Source organism: Orcinus orca, chromosome X (assembly GCF_937001465.1).
Source record: "Orcinus orca chromosome X, mOrcOrc1.1, whole genome shotgun sequence".
NCBI lineage: Eukaryota > Metazoa > Chordata > Mammalia > Artiodactyla > Delphinidae > Orcinus > Orcinus orca.
Genome location: NC_064580.1, coordinates 90,967,172 through 90,986,419, shown reverse-complemented (window position 1 = coordinate 90,986,419; position 19,248 = coordinate 90,967,172). Strand labels below are relative to the sequence as shown.

Genomic DNA, 19,248 nt, shown 5'->3' with positions numbered 1-19,248 from the left:
AATTACCCCAAAATTTAACAGCTTAAAACAACACACATTTATTATCTCACAGTTTCTGTGGGTCAGGAATCTGGACATGACTTAGATGGGTGCTTGAGCTTAGGATCTCTCACAAGGCTGCAGTCATTCCAAGGCTCCACTGGGAAGGATCTGCTTCCTAGCTCACCTCACGATTGTTGGCAGGATTCAGTTCCTCATGGGCTGAACAGGCCTTGGTAGAACTACCAAGGCCTCAGTCCCTTGGTTTCTTGTCATGAGGGCCTCTTCACTGAGCATGTCACAGCATGGCAGCTTGCTTCATCAGAGTGAGCAACCAAGGGGACAAGAGAGAGTATAAGCAAAACAGAAGTCACAGTCTTTTGTAACCTAATCACAGAAGTGACATCCCATCCATTTTGCTGTATTCTGTCGGTTAGAAGCAAGTCACTAGGTCCAGCCCACACCTAAGGGAAGGGGATTACACAAAGGAGTGAATTATATGAACTTTGGGGGCCACATCAGAAGGTGAATACTATAAATGCTGAGTAGACTGATTGATTTGAGTGTAGGGTAAATGAAGAAATGCATAGATGATGAAGCTGGAAAGTAGACTGGAGTCAGGCCGACTGTGGAGGCTCTTGAGATGTCCTAAGCTGTCTGAACGTTGTTCTGATGCTTGCTACTCAAAATGCAGTTCATGGATCAGCAGCACTCATATCACCTAAATACTTGCTAGAAAGACAGAATCTTGGGCTCCTACCACAGACCCATTTAATCAGTCTGCCATTTTAACAAGATCCTATGAACATTAAAGTCTCTAAAACGCCGCTCCTGTTGCTGAGAAGGAGAAAACAGCTTCTGTGAAAAGATTGAACATGGAAGGAAAAGGAGGAGAAATGAATCAAAGATGACTATGTTTTTTGAAAATACAACATCAGATTTGGTCTGATCATGGCATTAGGAGATTTACAGAAGAATATGGTTGACTCTCAATATCAGTGGTTCCCATACTTAATTCTGTACTAGAATCATCTGAGGAGCTTTTCAAAAGCTCCTTGGAGAAATTCTGATTCTAGGGCTGGAGCATCATGTAGTGCCAAAAATAAAGTACTAAAAATACAAAAGAATAGGGGTAGGTCAAAGGGACACTGGAGCCAACCTTTAAGATGGGGGGGGAGGGAGGTCCAAATGGGAGGGGATATAGGTATACATATAGCCGATTCACTTCATTGTACAGCAGAAACTAACACAACATTGTAAAGCAATTATACTCCAATAAAAAAGAGTTCCCGACATCCAAAGTTGGAAAAATTTAAGCAACAAAATAAATAACATAGTATTAGGTTATAACCCAAAGTATAAAATAAATATCCATGAATCCATACTGATATAAATGACTGAATAAATAAATAAATGGAGAGGCAAATCTCCAGGAGGTAGAATGTATTTCCTCTCACCACTGAGTATGGGCTGGACTGAGAAGAGACTTGCTTCTGAAGAACAGACTATGAAAAGGAAAACACAGCTTTGCAATGGCCAGGTGACCAAAGTTAGCATGACTAGTGTTAAAGTCACGTTGATAGGATGCACCCTTCAGGATGATGTGATGAGAATGGTACTTCACCTCCCCAAATCTCAAAACCCCAGTTTAACCATGAGGAAAACTTCAGACAAACCCAAACTGAGGATGACACTCCACAAATTACCTGACCAATTCACCTTATATTTGTCAAGATCATGAAAAACAAGTGAAGACAGAAACTGTCACGGACTGGGGGAAGCTAAGGAGATGTGATGATTAAATGCAATGAGGGATCCTGGATTGGATTCTGGAATAGAAAAAGGATATTAGTGGGAAAACTAGTGAAATCAAATCATGAATGAAGAAATAACTCTGAATAAATCTGTAGTTTAGTTAATAGTAATGTACCAATGTTGATTTCTTAGTTTTGACAAATGTACCATAGTTATAAGATGTTAACATTAGGGCACTGGGTAACAGATATACAGGAATTCTCTGTGCTATCTTTATAACTTTTTAGTAAACCTAAAATTATTCCAAAATAAAATGCTCATTACAAAACAATAGATGTCCAGGCCTCATTTCCTGAGATTCTGGTTTAATTTGCCTGGGTGAGTGAGGGGGGTGGGTGGTTAAGCACGATTATTTTTTAAAAATTCCCCAGAGGATTCTGGTCTTCAGCCAGAGTAGAGAATTACTACTCTATATTAGTGGTTCTCATACTCAGGTATGCGTCAGAATTCTCAGCTGGGTGGGGGTGGAGCATGTTAAAACACAGATTGCTAGGCCCTCATCCCCTGAGTTTGTGATTTGATAGGTCTGGGGTGGAGCCTGAGAATTTGCACCTCTTAAAAGTTCTCAGGTAATGCTGATTTTGCTGGTGTGGGGTCCACACTTTAACTACTGCTCTATACCAAAATCTTATAGTGATTTCTCTCAAAACAGTGTGAAAAGTAACAGCATGATACAAAGCAGTGTTATACAGTGCAAAGAGCACTAGTCTATAGCTCAAGAGACTTGGATTCTAGTCCTTAATTTGTCATCATTCAGCTATAGGACGTGGATGAAGCACTTCATCTCTCTTAGCCTCAAGCTTCTCATCTACAAAACAGACTGGTTTAATGACCATTAAATCAAAAAATCTATACCTCTTTCAACTTTTCAGATTACCATCTAGTTCTGTTATCTCAGACTTGATAAACAATTCCATGAAATCTAACCCAATATTTCTAAAACATTAGTGGAAGATTTTTCTCTAGAATACATGCTATGATTATGAAGTAATGAAGGCTATTTTAATCAATAAGCCAGAGCTAATATATTCAAATTAATAAGATCCACATTTCATGTCATCACCAAACACCTAGTCCAATGATGTTGTCATTGCCCAAAATACTTTTGGAACTCTTTTTTAAATATACATCAAAGCCAGTTTTTAGGCCATACAAGAAAGACAGTCTTTTAAAATCACACCTCATTGACCAAACGTAGCCAGCTTTCTCACCGGCACGTAACCACCAGACAGCCCTCCAAATGAACCTTGGTTATTTCTAAAAGCCAAAATTGCCCTAAAAGAACAGAGTCTTAGCCATTAGGGGAAAGAAAACTCGTTTGAGAACTTGATGAAAGATATACAGCCCTCCCCAGAAAAGTACATCAGCATGCAAAACATTTTTGCTGACAATTTTAATCCCTAGACTCTAACTCAGAAACTCCCAGTCTGGGGAAATAAAGATGTACCACTACTAAGAAAATCTAAATGTTCTGAAAAGACTCAGAAGGAATCCTTTGGAGGCACCTTCTCTGAAGGAAACAAATGCACAATACGAAAAGCATTGGGCTTGGGGTGTGAACAAGGCACCTCAGGATTTGGATGATTTGGCTGTGTCATTAACCAGTTTGGAGCAAAGAAGTCACTTTCCTCTGAGTGTCAATTTCCTCATTTGCAAAGTGGAAGAGGAAAAGGGATTGAACTACATCAGTGGTTCTCCATGTGTTCATTGGACCAGCATGAGCATCACCTAGGAACTCATTAAAAATGCCTACTGAATCAAAACTCCGGGAGTGGGGCCTGGCCATCTGTGTTTTAACAAGCCCTACACGGGATTCTGATGTACACTCAAGTTTGAGAACCACCAAGCTAAATGATCTCTAAAGTCTTTTCAAGCTCTCAAATTCTACAATTTATTTGGAAAGTATAAACTTCAGTAAGTTAAAATAGAAAACCAGAACCAATAGTCCCGGTCACATCTGTTGAAAAAGATTTTCTAAAATTAATTTCTAAGGGATAAAAGCATAAGAATCTCTATTTTTACCTTATGTCCCCTATAGTACCCATGCATAACTCTTTACAAATATTAGACATTCATATCTTTACCATGTGGTCCAATTTGGCTGAAAAAGAAAATTTTTTAACCCAGAGGTAGGTGAGACAGAAAATACCTGGTTCAGCTTATCTTGAACAGTTATTTCCCTCCCTATTGCCTGCTATCCAAATTATTCCATGGCTTTATTAACAAAGAAGTATGGAAAAAAACTGGACTTTGTTTTTATCTAAAAGCAACACGTATCTCGTTTTCACTGAAAATGTGCTCAAGACACACCATCAGGACTTATCAAGCAATAATAAAAATTATTATTCAACCTTAGTGCTAACAAAAGCAGAATGATTTTGAAATTAAGATTAATGGTTATGGTTTTGATTTCAAACAAGTAAACCAGATATTTGATATTAATTATTTTTAATGAGATATGATGATATATGAAGTATACTACCTGTGAGCTTTAGTATCATCAGTGTTAAGGTGAGTGGGTAGAGAGGAAAAAGAAAACTAGATTGGCCATGAGAGAAGAGCTGAAATATGGGTATGTGGGGATTCATTTTACTGTCCTACTTCAAAATTTCTATAAGACAAAGCAGAAAATGTACCAATTCAATTATCTGCTGTTCTTAAGGGAAAAAAAAGCATATAATGGTATCCTGGCAACCAAATGAATAAACTGGAATGTTAAAAATATTAATGTTATTCACCCATTACAAAGGGAAGTAACATTTTACCTAAATCTAGTATCTATCAAGCTATTACTAACAAACACAGATAATGTAATATAAACATCCCACTTACCAAGAGATTCAAACTGATAGTGAGGGAGAAGGTAGAGATTGTCAGACCTAAGTAACAGTGATTCTATTAAGGTTCTCACATCACAAGAATAAAGAAGCACTCTGAGGGATGATTCTGAAATTTATACTTCTACGTATCTGTAAGCACAGTTTTTAAAAAATGGATTCTTTAAAAATTTATGTCCCAGTATTGTCACTTAAAATTGATTTTGCATCAGAGAAGGATAAACTCATAGAAAGCTCCATGGTATCACTCTTTGCAACAATCAAAACAGAAACTGGCACCCAATTTCCACATTATTCAAACATTAAATTGTATTCATAGTCAAATGAAATAGTCAATATTTGAGAAATTTCTCCATTAAACCACCAAGTTCCCAACATAGATAGTGGCTTTAATGAAGTAGAAAATGAAATACAGCTCACTCTTCCTCTCACACCAATCACTAATAAATGATTAGTGGGCAGCAGTTCTGAGTCACTGATTACTGTTTATTGGTAAAATGATGATAGTGGTCGCTGCATAAAACATCAAATATCTAGATCAGTACTATCCAACAGAACTTTCTGTGATGATGGAAATGTTCTGTATTTTTTCCAATATAGTAGCCTCTCACCGTCTGTGGCTACTGCGCACTTGAAGTGGTGCTAATGGGACGAAGGAACTAAATTTTAACTTTAATTTTAATTCATTTAAATAGCTACACGTGGCTGGGGCTACCATAATGAACAGCATATACAGCTCTAGACTACCTAAGAAACACACAGACACAGACACTTCACTTAATATCTAACTCATTTATTAAAAATTGAAGATTACAGAAAAGCATGAATAATATTGGCTTTATTAAAGAAGCTCAATTAACTTACCTTTGACTAACAAATCAAAGCATTTAATATCACAAAAGAAATTTTGAGCATGAGGTCGATTCCAACCTCTGAAATTAAAAACAAAAGCAAAGCAGTTAAGACATTTTCCGAAGGAGAGAGCAACCACAGACCCCCCTCTAGTGGCAGGAGATAAAGTTGCTGCTGAAAAGCTGAACTGCTTCTGTACCTATACATAAAACTGCTCACAGACATTTATATAATTATAACTTAAAAAGACTCTAGAACAATACATAAGGAAAATAGATCTGGTTTTTTGTAAACACTGTTAGACCTAATTTTCACTTACTATGAATGCTAATCTCTCTAGAAATCTGATCTTTCCAGGAAAAAAAATGATTTGCCAATGACATTTGAGAAATTGGAGCTTTCACAAAACACAAGTTTATGGAGCCTTAACCAAACCATGAGCAAAAGAAAAGAGAGGAATTCTTCTCTGTTGATAAATGTTCTGGGATGAGACATGAAAAGGAGTAGAATCAGAAGTATAAAGTAGTAAGCAGCAGTGGGTTTGTAAGAATTCATGGTACATCAAAAGAGACAGTTTAAAATATTACAAGAGTTCTTAATAACCAAAACACTTTTCATTCTGATAATCAGTTTCAAAAGACAGCTCTGCCACATTGCCATTTTAATTACAACCATATATACTCATTTAGATTTAACTACTGAACAACTACTTTCAAGTACAAGAAGAAACTCAAAATAGAAATGACTTGTATTACAGCTATTGCTTTTCCCTCACAGCTTCAGGAAAAACAGCTTTTATATACATTGTAGTAAGTACAGAATGTACAGAAGACAGTTATATATACAAAAGTGCATTAATATAGTAATACATTTAGCAGAAATACAGGAAAAAAATCCTGGTTAACAACCTGATACATTACAGTATTTAAGACTACTTGAAGATTCTCCAAACCAGTCAACTTCCTACTTGCTTTGGTTATGATATTGATGCTACATAACTAACCTTTGAAACTAAAACAAAAAATTGAAAATTTTAACCGTCTGTGAAATGTTTTACATATACTTGTGTTTATCCTTAATAGCTTTTGAAAACAGTTCTATAAAACTCCCAACACAAAGATTTAGAATGGATAATACCTATATCTAAATTAGAGTACTCAAAGGAGAAATGAAATTGATCCACTATAGGAACAGACATGGTCTGCTCCATTCCTAAAAGCCTCAGCTTGATAACCTAACCCCAAAGTCTCAACTTAAATCCAATTGGTCAGCTACTATTAAAGAGCAAGCAGCTCCACAAAACAAGCCATGGCTTCAGGCCACTGTTCCTTAGAACAATTCAGAATAAGTAAGTGTTAACTTGTCATTTATACATATTAATTCTACATCTACCTTTATATAATCAAAATGCATATGTATAATTAGAACAACTCTCCTCTTTTCTACCCCCATCCCTCACCACAAAAAAATAACACATATTTCCACAGGTTCCATTGACCACAAAGATGTAACAAAGAAATTTAACAATAAAAAGTATTACATATTGAAATCAGAGAAGACCAAATCAGTTCCTCCAAGTTCAGTATGAATATCTAATTAAAAATTAATTTACCATTATGTGATCTAGGTTACAACATTAATAACCTTAGTTTAAAATATAATTGTGAAGGGGGGCTGAAAACAAATAATTTTAATATTAGAAAAAATATGAAAATAAAATTTTAGTGAGTCAACTCAGCTATACCATGCAACCTCCTTACTCTTTTTTATCCTTAAAAAAAATTTTATCAAAGTATAGTTGACTTCTTACTCTTAATAGCCAGTTAACCTAGAGGAATTTTCATAGTTCCTTCTAAGCCTTTTGGAATAAGTAAATAAGTTATTTTCCAAAGAAATAAGAATTAAGCATTTCTAAGGAGCTACGTTCCAGATACTGACAGGGATGCCTAGGTCTAAATATCTCTCAGATACTTCCTGCTACTTAGCATAATTTCATTGTAAAGATAAAACTTATCTTACTTTGTCAGACTTAAAATGAATCCAAAATTACCACAGTACATGTGTATACAAATACTTATTTTCTACCTAATAGTCCTTTTAAGGATTAAATTTACCTCTAAGTTTAGACATGTTGAATGTCAGTGTAATCAACATCACTACTATTATTTGAATGTAACTGGAAATTTTCCTATCAACCATCTCATACTATATACTGACTTTAAGTAACCCCCTCCCAATTTGAAGCAAACGTTTTTTCTTCTAGATAGAAGTGCTAAAAGGTAATTTGTTAAAGGGAAAAGGAATGTTCAGCTATTACATGAATGAATACAAAGAATCCCTAAAGTTAACAAGAGAATCAACTTGCCATATAATCTCTGTTCTTGAAAGTATTTTTGCCTTGAAAATTATCTTTCCAGAGTTATCTGGTTTTAAAAAGTATTCTCGGGAATCCCCTGGCAGTCCGGTGGTTAGGACTCTGTGCTTTCACTGCCGAGGGCCCGGGTTCAATCCCTGGTCGGGAAACTAAGATCCCGCAAGCCACACAGCGTAGCCAAAAAAAAAAAAAAAGTATTCTGGTTTATGACTTTTTTCAGGGGAAAAGATAAAAGAATACATTAAGCTATACTTTAGTTGACTTCAATGTTCTTCCATGATCTAGCTGGGCCAAAAATCAAGTTATGCAAATGAAACTTGAGATCTGAAGGTTTTTGTTTTGTTATACACTCTTATCATTGATTACGTAGCTCGACTTAATGCCTTTGCTTACTGATATCCAACAGCATGGGCATTTTATAAAACGAATTAAAACATTTAGATTACTTTTGAGTTTGGAAAAGCCTGATATTGACGAAAAGTACAGAGTTCACCTTTAAGGCACATGAGGCTATATAGAGTAAGCCACAAACAAAAAATTTTGCTAGAGAATCCTGGGAACAAGACTTCTATATTTGTCATGTACTAACATTTTTGGCTTAAATATGAAGACATTTGATCAATTTCACAATTTTTAAAGCTCATCAGAATCTGGATACCTTTATAACAATAGTTTCTTAAAATTTTTCCTTCATGAGGGGTTTTAGCACTTTTAAGAGCTAAATAAAATGAAATGTCCACCCAATTCATGGAGTCATCAAATTACAAGTCAGTTTCTGGGATTAATTCAGCAATATCTAGTTAACCCAAAGGACTGACGAAATGGACAAAACTGCCAACACACCTAACTAAAAATGAGACAAGTCTCAAGAAAAAAAAGTTATTTTACTCTAAGTTCTTCTTGGGATAGAATGAATTAGCCCTTTATACTCCACTACACATTATACTACATTGTCTTACTTTAACTCCGTTGCAAAACTGTGGAAAAAGACATGCCATTTTGTTTAAATTCAAGGTTCACACTTTTAAAAGCTGTGGTAGGGACTGACAGGCTTCTATGAAATCTTTTTCTTTTCCAGTTTTGTTGAGATATAACTGACATACATACAAGATCTCTAATAAAATGTTTCTGGATAAATCTGATGTGACTTTATCATGCCCTTAGTTAACAAGGCTAATTTTTTATCATGCCCTCAGTTAAGAAGGCTTATTTTTAAAAGGAAAGACTTATTTGCTCCAACATCAACTCTCTACAGATGAGAACTGACACTGGAGCAAATAAATCTCACATTTTTATTAATTGGTTAGTTGGGGTTTATATTTAAAAAGAAATAAATATTGAGTTGGATTTGTTTTAAATTGAACTCAGAAAGAGACCAGACTCAATTTATTACTTATTCCAAGAAAGAAATAATTCAAACTTGAATTACCTACAAGAGGCAATAAAACCGAAAAAAAAGGAAAGCACATTAACAAAGACGAGAATTTTTTGTCTTTTTCTGCTGTTTATTTGAGGGGGGGTTAGGTAGAGAAAAACTTTGTAATCTCCCTCTTCGATCATAAGCAAATCCAAGTTGCTTAATTTCTTTTCTTTTCATTCTTTCAATCTCTTCCAAGCCAACTTAACGAGCTATCTCTAATTTATGGTACCGTAAAAACAGCGCATCCAGTTTACACAAAATTTCATGGCGCACTTTACTATAAACACTCAAACCTTTATAAACTTTAAAAATTGGCTCTGTGGTGCTTTGGTAAACTTGTTTAATAGTGACTTAAGTTAAATCTAGGGTAATAAGACTATGTGACTGTTGGGAGAGTAGAGGAATTGGTCTTATTAGGATTTTCTTTTACTGGTCACTGTCAAGTAAACTGTTTCTAAGTATTTAATAGATAAATGCTGCTCTATGATTTCCAAAAGTAGCCTGTTTTCCTTGAAGAGTAGGTAAAGAAAACAGGCAATCCTTCCCTGGAATTTTGCTTTTGCTAAGAGCAGGTAGAGAATTCATCTGTATTTGCTCTTCTCTCCATTTACTCTTCATATATTTGGAAGGGAAAACAACAAGGTGGACCCTTTCTGTCTTCCTCAGAATATTCTGGGATCTATCCCCAAGCTCTCTTTGGGCCCTCTAAGCTAGTTAGAAGCACAAAGAGGGGGTAGGAGGAAAGTCAGAAGGACTACTCCAACTGATAACTGTATATACTTTTATTTTAGTAAAAATTTAAAGTATGAATTTAGTAGTCTTTGAAATGTTACAACCATACCACAGTCCTCAGCAAAGCTGCAATATATCAATTTTTTTCCTCAGTTTCAATTCTTTAACCTTTGAGGAACCAAAATAAAATCAAAATTTCAAAACACATGACTGTAAGAAAAGGTTAAGCCTTTCTATCAACTGAGAATTAAGAATCTAAGTTGTTAATCTTTTTAACAGGTTACTTGATATGATACAATGTAAAAAAAAAAAAGTAGGAATCTATCAACCGCTGACTCTAGAGTTTAAAAAAGTATTGATTAGGGATTCCCTGGTGGCGCAGTGGTTGAGAGTCCGCCTGCCGATGCAGGGGACACGGGTTCGTGCCCCGGTCTGGGAGGATCCCGCATGCCGCGGAGCGGCTGGGCCTGTGGCCCATGGCCGCTGAGCCTGCGCATCTGGAGCCTGTGCTCCGCGACGGGAGAGGCCACAACAGTGAGAGGCCCGCGTACCGCAAAAAAAAAAAGTATTGATTACAACTCCTCCTACAAAATTATGATTACCTCCCAAGTTTCCACAACAAAAAGAAAATTATGAAAGTCAGAAAGCAGCTTGATTGTCAGTAGTATCAGTTTCCTTTTTTTTTAACCCATGTGAATGTTTAAAGATGTGTGGAAAAATAAAAGGAATCACACTACTTCTAATGTTCTTAACAAACTCTCCATGAAAACATTTAAAGGGACTCCATGATTTCACATTTAAAATTAGAGTTCTATTAGTAGCCAAGAAGCTAAGTTTTTTTTATATCTCACTGCTCAGTGTATTTCTAGCGATTTATAGAGTTTAGCAGAACTGTAAGGGTTTTCTTTAGTTAATTTTGAACATTAACCTGTTCACATGCCAGAAGCTGTTACACCAAATATTTAAAAATTAGAGCTGTGCTGAAAATAAAAAGACCTACAAAAGAACTTGATAGAGATATTTTCTGCCTTTAAGGCAGTTTCACAGCCTAAAATTTCAAAAAGCAGTGGAAAAGTAGAATTGGTTGTTTTGCTTAATTGATTTCTCCTTTTGAATATTAATCAACATAGCATCATGTCTAAAATTCGCCACTAGTAACATTATTTTCTCAGTAGTCATCACTGGCAGAAAGGATTCTGAATTTACATAAAGTGAAAAACAAAAACAAACCTAACGAAAGGTATCAGGGCCTGTTTTTACACCTTTGAGTTAATAATTAATGAAAACAGATAGAACTAAACCTAATGAAGGCACTATTGTAAACAGCAATCCACACCCTACCCCAACCTGGAAAAAAGATGTCCACTAGGAAATGAGAATTATGCTATGGCCCTTTAGAAAAACTAAACTAAGAAATCATAACATTAAGAAGGAAACTGAATTATGATCTCTACATATGTATACTGACATAATAAACTATTTGTCAGCAGTACCTTAAAGTCTTCTAAACTGTAAAAGTACTAGTCTTTGAAAAAGCCCACTTAACCACCCTGAAGTTTAAATAGTTAAAACATTTACTAAATCAGTGGTTCTTAAAACTAGAGGGTGTGGCAGAATAACCTGGTGCCTGTTAAAACACAATGCTAGGCCCCTCCCACAGAATTTCTGATTCACTAAGTCTGGGGTGGGGCCCAAGAGTATGCATTTCTAATAACTTCTCAGCTGATGCTGAAGCTGCTGGTCTGAGGACCACCTGCTGAGAAGCACAGACCTAAATTATGAATAGTACATCAGCACAGCCCTAACCAACAAAAGTTTGGTCAAGATGCATGTAAACAAATAAAGATAGAATAATGCTTAGAAAGAATGCTGATAAATTCATCCTTATTACATCAAAACATCTACATCTGCTTCGTGGTCTTCCTCAGTCACTTTCAAGGACAGCACTTCTTCATTAAGGAATAGCCCACTGAGCCTCTCCTTCCGAGCCTGCCTCTGCTCTTTCAGCTGCCTCTTGCGTAAGGCCTTCTGCTGTAACTTCCGCTGCTTGGATCGCTTCTGTCAAAATAAAAATTTCTAAATCAGTAAGGTTCAGTTCTGGCCTATCTACCCCAGAGTATTTTATGGATCAAATTCTATATTTTCTGATTAGAGATGTTCAAATTCCTCTGCAGTACAATCCTGGTTCCAGTAAGTGAGCCATTAGCTTAGACATGAAAACGATTCTTCAAGATTCTATTTCAATGGTATTTGACTAGTGAATCTTCTTATAAGGAAGGGTTGAAACTTATCATTTGACTAGTTATGGACAACCAATCATTTCTAAGACTTTTTTATATCAAATTAAGGCACACTGGTATCAGTGCAGAGGAAACATGTAGTGAACAATACTGAATACAAATATAGAGAACATTGTCAAAATCTCTAATGCTTATGCTTTTAAGGTGCCTTTCATCCAAAAGCACTAGCAATTTTACAATGGCTGGGAAAGAACCATGTCTTTTTCATATTAAGCAAATACCATCTTAAAAGTCCATTAGAAACCCAGTGGGTACTCTATTCCTTGTCACTGGCAAACTGATGCCAAAAAGGAATGACCACATATCCAAAGAAAACACGTGGCAACCAACAAAGCTGGCTATGTTTCTGCTACTTTGGTAAGAATCAGGGAAGAAATCACTGTGTATCCTTGTCACCACTGGGTTCCCAGAGTTATAGAGAAACCCTTATCATCCATAAGTTGGCTCCACACTGTCGCCACTGCAAGGAACCGAACTCCCCTGCTAAGCATCACAGAACCATTCTGTACACATTTAAACTTCTTATTTATGTGCCCAATAATATTATACAGAATTTTTTCAACTGTCAGAAGAGTAGACAGAAATTAGAGAAAGCATGATTACATTTTAAAAAGAGCTAAGAAGAAACATTCAAGATTAAAACATTAAGAAAACATTTAACACACACAAAAAACATACAGAACATTTTTAGGAGCTAATAGACAGCAACATCAGCAACATAGTAAGATCCGCTTAGTAGTAAGCTGCAGTCAGTATTGCAATCTTGAGACTCACTCATTATTTCCATCAATTTATCTTACTTAAAACAGACATAAAAATCAGATAAAATTGAAGGTAATATGGCTGTGGGTTAAAACAGCATTTCAAAGCACTCAGCCTAGAGGGCTTTGATCAATAGGAGAGAATCCTGCTTGTTCAATTAAAACCAAAACCCACAGGCATCTATACAGCAGGATAATTATAACTCTTCAAGAAATTTATATGAAGGAATACTAATGTTAATACTGAAAGGTAAAGTTTTGTATTGATTAGACGTTTTACTTTTGAATCCCGAATCCGCTCTGCTGCACTTGCAGACAAGTTGCTGTCACTGTGTGCTCGACTCATGTTGGCACTGGAGTTTGAAGCAGAGTTTCCAACACTGGACCCACTGCTGCTTGCAGAACTGACCATGCTGGCACTGCTGCTGCTGGCACTGGCACTGGCACCGCTCACTCCACTGGTGCTTGCGCAACTAAAGTTGCTTCTCTTCCAGGCCTCTCTTGCAGGCCGTAGGCGAGGGCTATGCTCCTTGATATAGTTTCTGACCTTGGAACAGACAGACAAAAATTGGTTACTGCTGTTCCTCGACATTCTGCCTTCAGAATAATGGAGAAAAGAAGAATATTGTACTTAAAATTGTCAAATGTGCTACAGATGCACACAGGTAGAATATAAAGACAAAAGAAATCTCTAAATGTAGAAACAAGTACCAGAAAAATTGACAATGTTTAAAATTCTAGAATAGATATTATGGAGTTAGATTTTTAAAAGCATATAAAATATAATCAGTAAATGGAAGGCTACTAGCCTATAGAATTTAGGATTATAAGAAAATAACACTCAGAAATAGAAACTAACAATAAAATAAAATGCATAAGAGTAGGCATTTTTTAAAGGTTGCACCTTAAGATGATTTAAGTAAGCTGCTGATTATATCTAAGATTAGAGTGTTTCCTAGATCTTAGCTAGGGGCCCACAGTACCTCTCTTCAAATGCAAGGCATCAATTTACCATACTAATGAAAAATGGGCTGGAATGTAGAAAATTATAGTATGTCTGTTGAGAGAAATACTGAGAGAAATTTTTCATAAATCATGATAAATGCAAAAAAATAAAAAGTAGAACATAAGTACTCATTCAGCTATGTATCAGAGAAAGAGAAGTAAAGCCTATATTTAGAAGATACCAGAAATGTGTACCTCAGAATAGGAGAAGGAAAATTCATTGTTTTACCCTAGCCAGGCTCCATTACTGCATAAGACTATTCAAATCCCCCAGCTCAGGTGTTCACTCAAGTACAGCTCTCAATAATCAATATTTTGATTCTGTCAATTGGTCTTCTGTAAACTGAGTTAGAATAAATCTATAATTTAGCCTAACCACCCCTAAAATTGTGAAATTAGGTTTCAAAACCTGCATAACTAAAAAGCAGGTTCTAGATCCACATGGTCCCAGAAAGGTACAGCCAGGTAAGATGTACATGAAACCTCTTAAAACCACATGTTCTAATATCACATTTCATAGCAGTGATTTTGACCTTAATTATTTATGTATTTACATATGACCATTCAAGTATACATGTTATAAAACAATGGTATTTTCAATAGCTGTACAATCTGTATTTTCTTTACATACCTGCTTCAGTTTTTCATCTGTGAGACAGTTAAGTTCAATAATAAACTCACTGTCTGTAGGGGATATTTGAGCAGAAGGATCAATTATTTTAATAATATCAAGTTGCTCCCGAAGACCCATCTCAGTACTGACTTTACGACTCAGATACTCAATATATTCCACCTAAATGATGAAAAATTACAATAAACAAGATCAATGCCAAAACCTCTGATCTTTTAGTGTGTAATTTTTAATGTTTTAAATATCAGAAGCACTTAATATTATATTTGTTCCCTGCAAAGCAATTAGTTAGAACTCAAATTCATATTTACTAAGCAATCCACATTTATCCAGTAGCTTTAAATAGGCAATAAATCAAGCTTCACATATATGTGTTTTTTGTTTGTTTGTTTGTTTTTTGGCCATACCAGGCAGCATGTGGGATCTTAGTTCCCCGACCAGGGATCAAACCCACATACCCTGCATTGGAAGCACGGAATCTTAACCACTGGACCACCAGGGAAGTCCCCCACATATATGCTTTTAATTAAGAATGTTGAGATCGCTACCTGTTCATCATTTGTCATTGCACTCCAAGGAAGTTCATCTAAATTCAGGTGCTTGTTTTTCTTTTTAGGAAGCAGGCAAGGTGAACTTGGAATACTGGGTATGACATCAGAAAGTACATCACTCCCACTGGCAATGTCACTGCCTGGTAACTTTATAAAAATAAGGAGAAGGGGGCAGGGAAAGAAAAATTTAAAAAAATGTAAATGCCACATGTTTTGTATTGATTAAAAATGACTTTAATAAAAGACTAATGACAAATATAGAATCAGAAGACATTAACTCTGATCCACTCCTATTTTAGACAAAGCAGCAACATCAACATACTCTTTGTATATACAGTCACTTATTCAATGAGAGATATTTTCCAAAAGCTTAAAGTCACAATCAAGGCTTGTTAAAATGCTAACTTGAGAGTCAATCATCATTAAGGTTTTAAATTCATAATGTGAATATAGGCTAGGACCCACACAGCATAATGAATAAGGAGCAGTAGACTCCATCTCAAGAGACCTGAGTGATCTGCCACCACCTGGCTCTTTGCCAGACACTGTGCTAGACATACTGCCAATATAAAGACAAATCATGGCCCTTGTCCTCATGTCTGTATTCATAACCTCGAGACAATTAAACTAATTTAAAATATGTTGTTAATATAAAGAAAAATACTTTAAAGACCAGAAGTATTATAAAAGAAAAATTGGAAAAAAATGGCAAGAGACAACGTGTAGACAAAGGAGAAAGCAAGAAGCCTAACACACAGAAAATCAAATCAGCAAAAATATGTGCTATAATTTTATACTGCCTATTAAAAATCAGTTAGAATGGATTTAATCTTTTAACAGCTTTGTTGAGCTATAACTGATATACAAAGAACTGTACATATTTCATATATACAATTTGATGACTTTGGACATATGCATACACCCATGAAAGCATCATCACAATCAAGGTAATAAACATATCCATCACCTCCAAAAGTCAGAATGGATTTAATTTTAAATAAATGTGTTTAAGTCATTTTTCAGAAAGATAAAATATTTTCTTCTACAATGAGTACATAACAATCTTCAAAAATGATGTTTTCGGGCTTCCCCGGTGGCGCAGTGGTTGAGAGTCCGCCTGCCGATGCAGGGGACACGGGTTCGTGCCCCAGTCCGGGAAGATCCCACATGCCGCGGAGCTGCTAGGCCCGTGAGCCGTGGCTGCTGAGCCTGCGTGTCCGGAGCCTGTGCTCCGCAACGGGAGAGGCCACAACAGTGAGAGGCCCACGTACCACAAAAAAATAAAAATTAAAAAAAAATAATGTTTTCATTTTTACAATGTACAAAACAGCACCTTTTTGTTGTTTTGGTTCTACAGACTTTGCAATTATATCTGAACTCTAGGTGATTACTAGGCTTTTGAAGTTACCAAAAAGAAAAGCCACTTTATCCATGCAGATTACTGCAATCACATGTGTTTGGCCTCCTATTGTACCCACAGCACTGTAACAGGTACAGGGAATCCAAAGGAGCCTAAGTCATGGTCCTTACATAAGAACTTTATATTCTAATTGGAAAGATAATACAATAGCACAAACATATAATTTTTGTGCTATAATATAAATATAGCAAATAACAAACGCATGTCTGAGATGACAAGTCATCAATGGAAATACCTAGCGTGAGTTGAAGCTACAAGATTAAAGCTTAGAGAACTACAAGGGGGCAGGCACTGGGGAGTCAATTGCATAGAAGAGATGAGTGAAGCCACAAAAAGGGGGTTGATCACTACGCAAGGTGACCATGATGTTTAGAATGAAGTTATCCAAGTTAGCTATTACTCTTAAAAACCACATTTTCACTTTGACTGTCATTGATGAATCTCAGCATATAAGTGACATCCAACAATCTGTATGACTTCCTTTAAAATCTCACTAACTAACACTTCTTGTTCACCCTTAGCTCAAATGTTATCTAGTCAGTGTAATGAAAGAATGATTGCTGAATGCACACATGAAGGCCATCTCTTTTTCAGCCTTTAACGTCAGTAAAACATTTTGCTATTTTCCCTTTGAAAAACTTCAAATCACAACATTACTATGTTAAAGATCTCCCTGGGGTTCCTAAAACAAAATGAGATGCTCCTTGTCAGATGAAAGGCCTCCCCTACTTCAAGCTCCTTTGATAAATTAGGTAGAGAAAGGAACTCTCAAAGTATCTATACTCTCAAAACTTAAGAAAAGAATTCACCTGTAGCCTATATCTGCTAAGTGCCAGACTGTATGTTAAGCATTTTAATTTGTGCCTATTTTTTTTTTTTTTTTTGCGGTACACGGGCCTCTCACTGTTGCAGCCTCTTCCGTTGCAGAGCACAGGCTCCGGACGCGCAGGCTCAGCGGCCATGGCTCACGGGCCCAGCCGCTCCACGGCATGTGGGATCCTCCCGGACCGGGGCACGAACCCGTGTCCCCTGCATCAGCAGGCGGACTCTCAACCACTGTGCCACCAGGGAAGCCCCCTAATTTGTGCCTTTAATTATGTTTACATGTTTGTTGGGGGGGTGGGTGGAAAAAGATAGGCAATTAATGGTTCTTTGGCCATTTTTTTCTGGGGAGAGGTTAAAAGACCCCAAACAGAGTTCAAATCAAATCCCAGCCCCACTGCTCACTAGTCATGTGATCTTGTGTAGGTTAGTTCCCTTCTTTGAGCTTCACGGTCTTCAGTAAGTTATGGTTACTGTCATCCATCTCAAAGGACTGTTGAGAGATTTACAAAAGGTAACATGTCTGGCACATGGGTGATACTCAATAAATCGCAGTATGTCCCTTTTTCTATACCTTGCCATGGTTTTAAACCCTTTTTAAAAAGGAGCATAAACCCTCAGAGAATATCTCATGTTGCTAAAGTGGCTGGGTTAAATTTCACAAGGTAGTCTCTTGGAATGACAGCATGGGGAAAAGGAAAAGGTATTCAGGTAAGGAGAATAAGTTAATAAAACCATAGGTGGAAGAAAAAAACACAGGATGAGGTTAAGGAGACCAATATAATTAAAACAGAAAATCAGTGCTAGGGATTTGAAAGTTTAACAAACGAACTAGAGCTGTTATATGATATGAAGAAGTAGACCAATAACATTTCTAAGTAGAAGTAGTAATGATGAAATTGGTCTTGAGGGAAGATGAGTTAAAAAGCAGTATGGGGACAAAATAGAGGAAAGACTGGAATTAGGAAGCTCTTTTCTTGTGATCTGGGCCTGGACTAAGATAAGCAAAAATGGAAAGAAAAATGGGAGCAGATAGGGAAATTTTCAAATGAAATACAATTTATAAGACTATTTGATAACTGAATGGATAAGGATAATAGTCAAATGGCCATATGTGAGACCAGAAGAAAACTGGCAACATTTCATGGTCATACAACCCACCCTGGTTAACATACAACCCTTAAAGACCTCATTTTTTATGGCAAGAGACCTGAAGTAATGTTATATAGATCTTCTAGTCCTACACCTCATTGTACAAATAAGGGAAAAATGATATCCAGGGAGGGTCATACGGTTAGTGGCACCATCCAAAGAAGGACACAAGTCCAGTGCTTTCGACTATGTCAGGCTGTCCTGCCCTGCAGGTAGTTTGGAATGAGAGAAGAATGCAATTTGGGATATGGAGAGTTTGCAGTGATAATGAGAAAAGCAAGTACAAGTGTCCTTTGAAATGACAATAATCATTTTACAATACACTGTAAGACATGTCACAAAGCAGAGTCTTTTTTCCCCCCATGGAAACACTGTAATTGGAAGTTGCATCACTGATCAAGGACTCAGCATCAGATAATGGGCTAGCATTAAATAATAAGGTCATTCAACTGGAAATGTCAAGTAGTCAATTGGAGATAGGGGATTAGAGCTGCAGATATACAGGAGAATTAACTGTATGTGCTCCTGTGTATTTATTAGACCAGCAATTTTCCATTTTATAACTGATAATATATTTCAGGATAAAAATGCTTAATA

The 19,248-nt window shown here is 36.3% G+C and overlaps 1 protein-coding gene across 1 annotated transcript in view; it reads right to left on the bottom strand.

Moving 5' to 3' along the window:
• Positions 1-5,403: 5,403 nt before the first annotated feature.
• Positions 5,404-19,248, bottom strand: part of FAM199X (family with sequence similarity 199, X-linked) — a 28,490-nt gene continuing 14,645 nt past the window's right edge. Inside the window, exons 3-6 of the mRNA XM_004286300.4 lie at positions 15,255-15,404; positions 14,707-14,868; positions 13,351-13,617; positions 5,404-12,067 (exon numbers count right to left, since the gene is read on the bottom strand). Of these exons, the coding sequence (XP_004286348.1) occupies positions 11,897-12,067; positions 13,351-13,617; positions 14,707-14,868; positions 15,255-15,404 (750 nt within the window). The 3' untranslated portion in view covers positions 5,404-11,896. The remainder of the gene's footprint in view (positions 12,068-13,350; positions 13,618-14,706; positions 14,869-15,254; positions 15,405-19,248) is intronic.